Raw genomic sequence first — 6,166 nt, forward strand, 5'->3', positions numbered from 1 at the left:
CTTCTGAAAACTGCTAATGTAGGGGTTCTCTTTTCCTAGCTAGGGATTCCCACACTCCTATAATAGTTTTCCTCTCCCCATGAAATGGGGAGAGAGAAAAAACATTTGTCTGCCTCGCACGAGGCAGGGAGGAGTTCTGCTGGAACCCTCCAGAACATCCGGGGGCGTGGCTTGTGAGTTCAGGCCAGGCCCCCTCCCAGGCATTCTGCGCCTGGACGCTGGAGAAGAAGGACGCAGAGAGAAGAGCCAGGACCAGGGGCCCTGGAAAGAAGAGAAGGCAGGCGAAGAAGAGAGAAGATTTCTTCGAGTCAAGAGGAGAGGAAGGCTGAGGAGATAAAGAAGACGACCGAAGGCGAGATAGTGGAGACCAGGAGGCGCTTCAGGTCGGTAGCGGGGACTCTGGGGGGGGGGGTGGGCTTTGCTTCCACCCCCGGGGGCTCTTTTGGGCAAGTTTGGGGGAGCATGTCTCCACCCCCCCCCCTTCTTCCCCTCGTGGACTCCTCGGCGCTTCGGCGGAGGCCGGAGGCTGGCTCTTTGTTGGGGCCTGGGCAGGGGGGTTGGAGAGTTGCGCTCCGGCTTGTGCTGCCCCTCCACCCCCCCCTCCCCCGTGCCCAGCCTCGCTCCCCTTTGGGGTTTTACCTGGCGTTTGGTTTTGGGGGGATGGTCGCGCGCGATTCGCGCGCCTCCCTCCCCTCGCCGTTTGTTTCTTCTGGGCTGCCCCGGGGTCGGCGGGTGCGGGGAGTGGGAGAGGGGTCTCGCCTCTTCGCTGTCCCCCCCCCCTCTTTCCGGCATTTTGGGCGCGGGCCGCCTGCGTCGTTCGGCGCCGCTTCGGGCGGGGCCGGTGGCCCGGCATGCCCGTGCCGCGCGCGGTGGGCCTGTGTGGCGCTCGCTTGGAGCGCCCGTGGGAGCGTGCCGCGTGGCAGCCCCGTGCGCGGGGTGGCAGGCGGTGGGCCCGTTTTTCTTTTGGTTGTGCCGGCCCGCGCGGTCGGTGGGCCTCCAGGGAGCAGCTTAAGCTCTCCCCGGCTTGCCACTCGACACTGCGTATATGCAGGGGCTCCTAGTGGTACAGGGGGTTGAAATACGGAGCTGCTGAGCGCGTTGCACAAGATGTGCGGGCTCAATGTTGGGGAGCCTCATGAGCTTCCGTTGTTAGCCCTAGCGTGGGGATGAATGGAGCATCAAATAGCGTTTTTTCCAGAAAGATGGCGCTGCAGGCTAGTTACAGGCCCTGTGTTGCCCCCCCCCTCCAGTGTTTAGTTTCGTTTTCGGCCACATGGTAGGGGCGGCCATTTTGTGTGAAAGAAGCGGCGCCATCTTGTTTTTCGGCCGTGGGGGAACTATAATATATATATATATATTTTGGGGAGAGAGAGGAGTGAGAGACAGAATAAAATAATAATAATAAGTAAAAAAAAAAAATTATCTGATTCTACACCGTGATTGTAGCGCAGCTGGCTGAGTGTCAGCTGCATTAAGATCACTCCGACCAAAGGTCATGAGTTCGAAGCCAGCCCGGGCTGGAGTGGGTGTCCAGTCATTGTGTAGCCTGTTGTCAACCTTTGCAACCCGAAAGACAGTTGCATCTGTCAAGTAGGAAAGTAAGGTACCACCTTGTGTGGGAGGCTAATAGTAACTAATTTTTTCATAGCCTGTTGATAGTATGGTTTATATATATATATAAAAAAAAAATTGAATTGAGCACCGGGGTTGTGGCGCAGCTGGCGGAGTGTCTGCTGCCTTAAGATCACTCTGGCCAAAAGGTCATGTGTTCGAAGCTAGCCCGGGTTGGGAGTGGGATTCCGACCAATTGTGTGGCCCAGGGGTCCTCAAGCTTTCCCCAGTGATTTGGGATGAGCTCCCAGTGGTTTGTCCCAGCTCCTGATGTTCATTGTGGACTCCAGTTAGTTAGGGTGAGCTCCCAGTGGTCTGTCCCAGCTTCTGATGTATCATTGATGATACATGCAAATGTGATTGGATCAATATTGGCAAACCAGGCTTTTAAAACGATATTAGGGGATCACAGGGTGGACTAAAATATTCGGTTTCTCGGATAACGAGTTTGTCATCAATTCTCTTTCAGGATGGCGCCAAAGAAGAATGTGGGCGGCCCTAAAGGAAAGGGACCTGCCAAGAGGACTCCGGCTAAGCGTCCCCTCCCTCCCAACGAACCATCTTCGGAGGAGGAGGACGTCTCAGCTGAGGAGCTAAATGCTCTGATGGCCAGGATGGAAAGATTCGAAAGGGAAAGAGGGTTGGCTCCACGGGAGGTGGGGCTGCGCCCGGCGCGGGGGGCAAGCAGAAAGCTGATCTTTAAACACCTTCTTTCTCGCATGTCTGCTCTAGAGGCCAGCCGTGCAGCCGCGACAGGTGTTGGGGATGAGCCTGGCCAACCGGAATCCGGAGGGAGGGAACAAGATCCCCCACCACCGCCAGGGGATCAACCTCAAGTGGTCCAGGCTCTGGTGTCGTCTGGTGACGCAGCAGCACCGACCCCTGCCGAAGCTGCCCCAGCCATCGCTCGGGCACAACCAGTCACTACATCAATGCAGCCTGCAAGGGCGGCAGCATCATCGGCTGTTGATCCGATCATAACATCTCCGGTGGCGGCACCATCGATGCTGGAGAAGGCGGCAACGGGGCAAAGTTCTATGCAAACTGACATCATGGACGGGCCATCAACATCCACAGGTAACAATACACTGGTCTGGCCTTGGGGCCTGAGCCAGGCGCAAACCACTACACCTACACTCCAAAGTGCGGCGCTGGCGCTAACAGGACCTTCAGTCATTAAGGCTGGTCCTCAAGCGCCTGCAGTGGCCCCTATAACATTGGAAATGGCTAGGTCAGGAGACGACAACCAATATTGGGGAACCGATAAATGGGTGCTGCCGGTAGTTACTACGGCAGCCTCAGCATCCTTGGGGGCCCATTTATCGCAAAAAACCATAGACAAGATACTCAGGAATGAGTACATAGACATGTTTTCCCTGTATTTCAGAGAATTAGATAAAAAGGAAAAAGACGACATGGATGAAGAGCGGAAGGAAAAATTAAAGAAGAGGCGGGTCGAGCAGAATTGGAAAAATTGGATAGCGTGCTATACCATATACGCATCCCTTCTAGTAGAAGCTCACCCGTATAGGGCCAAGGCCCTATTTAAATATCAAAACATAATTTACGGGGCTTATGTTAACTATACCGGCCAGGCGTGGCTGTTTTACGATAGCCGCTTTCGTTCAGAAGCCGCCACAAAGCCCGATAAGAGATGGGACCTCATCGACAGTCAACTGTGGATGGAGGTGATGAATACAACCAGGGCAGTCCCTGGTGAGAAAGCTGATAGTGGTCACACTATACAGAACGCCAAAGGGAGTCAGCCCTTTCGGCAGGGAAACCCAGCACAGCAGCCGCAAAAACAAAAAGGGATGTGCTGGGGATATGCGGCCAACGGAGTTTGTGCGCGCAAAGATTGCAAGTTCCGGCACGCATGTGCAATATGTCAAGGTGACCACTCAACCAAGAGTTGTTACAAGGCAAAATCAACAAGGAGCGGGCCAAGGGCCGCGCAGTTTATCAAAAAAGACCCAGGACAGGGGAATGTTTCAAAAGGGTCCCAGCCCAATCAGGGTGGGTCCGCTTAGTGGTTGGCTGCAAAGATACCCCGACAGAGCGGCAGCAGAGTATCTGCTTGGCGGCTTTAGAGAGGGCTTTCGAATCCCGGCCCTCGGGCCACGTTCTCCTTGTCTAGCACCCAATTTGAAATCGATTAGAGGCCTGGAAAATATAGTTCTACAAAAGATAAACAAAGAGGTTAAGGAAGGCAGGGTTTTGGGTCCGTTTGTCGCACCCCCCACGCCTCAGTTTAGGGTTTCCCCTTTAGGAATAGTACCCAAAAAAGCTATCGGTGAATATCGCCTCATTCATCATCTCTCCTATCCGAGGGGGGGATCGGTGAATGACGCCATTCCCGACGAACAATGCTCTGTGAGCTACACATCATTTGACGCAGCAGTGCGGCTAGTGCGGCGGTATGGACTGGGAGCAGAGCTGGCGAAGTGCGATATCAAATCCGCCTTCAGGCTGCTCCCAGTACATCCGGCTGATTTTGAACTGTTGGGATTCCAGTTCCAGGGCCTCTTTTATTGCGATCGAGCGTTGCCCATGGGATGTTCAGTCTCTTGTGCCGCTTTTGAGACGTTTAGTACGTTCCTTGAATGGGCTATAAAGGAAAAGTCGGGCCTCGGAGGAGTCGCACATTATCTCGACGACTTTCTTTTCGTGGGAAAAGGCGGATCAGGGGATTGTGGTGCCCTGCTACGCGCCTTTCAGCAGCTAGCCGGGGACCTAGGGGTACCTTTAGCTGACGAGAAAACTGAAGGCCCCCTCACTGTTTTGACATTCTTAGGGATAGAGCTTGACACAGTCAGCGAATACTCGAGGCTGCCGGAAGAAAAGGTCGCAGCCTTGATTGACAAGATAGGTCAATTTTTGCAGCGGCGTAAGGCGACTTTAAGGGAATTCCAGCAAATTATTGGTCACCTAAATTTCGCCTGTAAGGTCATAGCGCCCGGACGGGCCTTCCTGCGCAGGTTGTGTGAAGCTGTCACTGGAGTAACCTTGCCCCACTATCACATCAGGCTAACAAGGGAGATTAGGGCTGATTTGTCCGTTTGGCTTCAATTCCTGCGCCAGTTTAACGGAATCTCGTTCTGGCGTCAAGAATTGATGATAAAAAACGCCCTTCAAGTGTCTTCGGACGCATCAGGGTCAGTGGGATTTGGAGTGTACTTTGAAGGACATTGGTGCGCAGAGAGGTGGCCAGACCATTGGCATGCGTTGGGAATAACAGTGGATTTAACCTTTTTGGAATTTTTTCCTATCTTAGTGGCAGTCACCCTTTGGGCTGACAGATTTGCCAACTCCACGGTTCATTTTTGGTGCGACAATATGGCCACAGTGCAGGTCATTAACGCACTGACATCTAAATCACGTAGGGTCATGACTGCCATCCGACAATTTGTTTTACACTGTTTAAAATTTAACATATTGTTTCGGGCATTCCACGTCGCGGGTCTCGAGAACGGACTGGCTGACGCTTTGTCTCGTTTTCAGATGGAGCGATTCAGACAGCTGGCTCCCGACGCGGACGTAGTTCCAGAGCGCATGCCGGACCATCTCTGGAAGGTTGGAGTGACGAGACGGCCTTAGGTATGAGCCTGGCTCTAGCACCCAGCTCTAGGAAGTCATACACTAGGGCGGTCCAAGAATTTATAGATTTTAGACAACATTATAACCTGCCCGGAACTATGCCGGTCCCCTATGAGCAACTCGCTCAGTTTTGTGTATACCACAGGCGGAGAGGCTTAGCACCACAGTCCATTCGGACTAAGTTGTCAGCGCTCGCATATTGGTTCAAGGCCCAAGGCCTTAGCGACCCCACTGACGACTTTAGGATACATAAATTCTTAACGGGATGGTCCAGGCAGCGCGGGCATCCCAGGGACGACCGGCAGCCAATGACACCCGCAATTTTGAAGGGTCTGAAACAATTGTGGCCCAGATTGTGTACTTCATACTACGAGCAGGTCCTATATCATGCTGCAGCTTTGACTGCATTTTTCGGAGCACTGCGGGTGAGTGAATTGGTGGCACTATCCAAGAGTGATACCTCACACCGAGCGCTGTTGATTTCCGACATTAAGGTTTTCCAGGATAGTATGGAAATCAGAGTTAGGGCCTCCAAAACTGACCAGGAAGCTAAAGGTCAGGTGATCCGGCTGCTAAAGTGCAGCGAAGAGGACCTTTGCCCAGTGGTGGCCATGACACAATTTGCGGCACTCAGGGGCATTGATAAAGGTTACCTCTTTTCCCATCAGGACGGAAAGCCGCTGACCAAGTACCAATTTTGGACCATCACAGCTAAGGCGCTGGACCTGTTGGGGATGGGGCACCTTAAATTCGGGACCCACTCCTTTAGGATTGGTGCCGCCACGGCAGCATCCGCGTTGGGATACGACAAGGATGAGATAAAAGCCATAGGCAGATGGAGGTCCGGCGCCTTCAGAGGTTACGTACGGTCAGTTCCATCCTAGATGTTGTTATCGTTGCAGGTCTCTCCAGGCTGGCGCATAGAAGTCGGGTCCTGGTCTGTGGACACAGTTATGTC

The 6,166-nt window shown here is 53.5% G+C and overlaps 1 protein-coding gene across 1 annotated transcript; it reads left to right on the forward strand.

Moving 5' to 3' along the window:
* The first annotated feature begins 224 nt into the window (after positions 1-224).
* LOC137095070 (uncharacterized) lies at positions 225-3,920 on the forward strand. The gene is made up of 2 exons (XM_067461281.1): positions 225-383; positions 2,081-3,920. Exon 2 carries the CDS (start codon positions 2,082-2,084, stop codon positions 3,639-3,641), a length of 1,560 nt encoding a protein of 519 aa, XP_067317382.1. The 5' UTR covers positions 225-383; position 2,081; the 3' UTR covers positions 3,642-3,920.
* The last annotated feature ends 2,246 nt before the right edge of the window (positions 3,921-6,166 follow it).

Source organism: Anolis sagrei, chromosome Y (genome assembly GCF_037176765.1).
Source record: "Anolis sagrei isolate rAnoSag1 chromosome Y, rAnoSag1.mat, whole genome shotgun sequence".
NCBI lineage: Eukaryota > Metazoa > Chordata > Lepidosauria > Squamata > Dactyloidae > Anolis > Anolis sagrei.

Bases quoted from the DNA above. Each gene is read 5' to 3' on its own strand.
- LOC137095070 (XM_067461281.1), top strand. From the start codon at position 2,082: ATGGCGCCAAAGAAGAATGTGGGCGGCCCTAAAGGAAAGGGACCTGCC.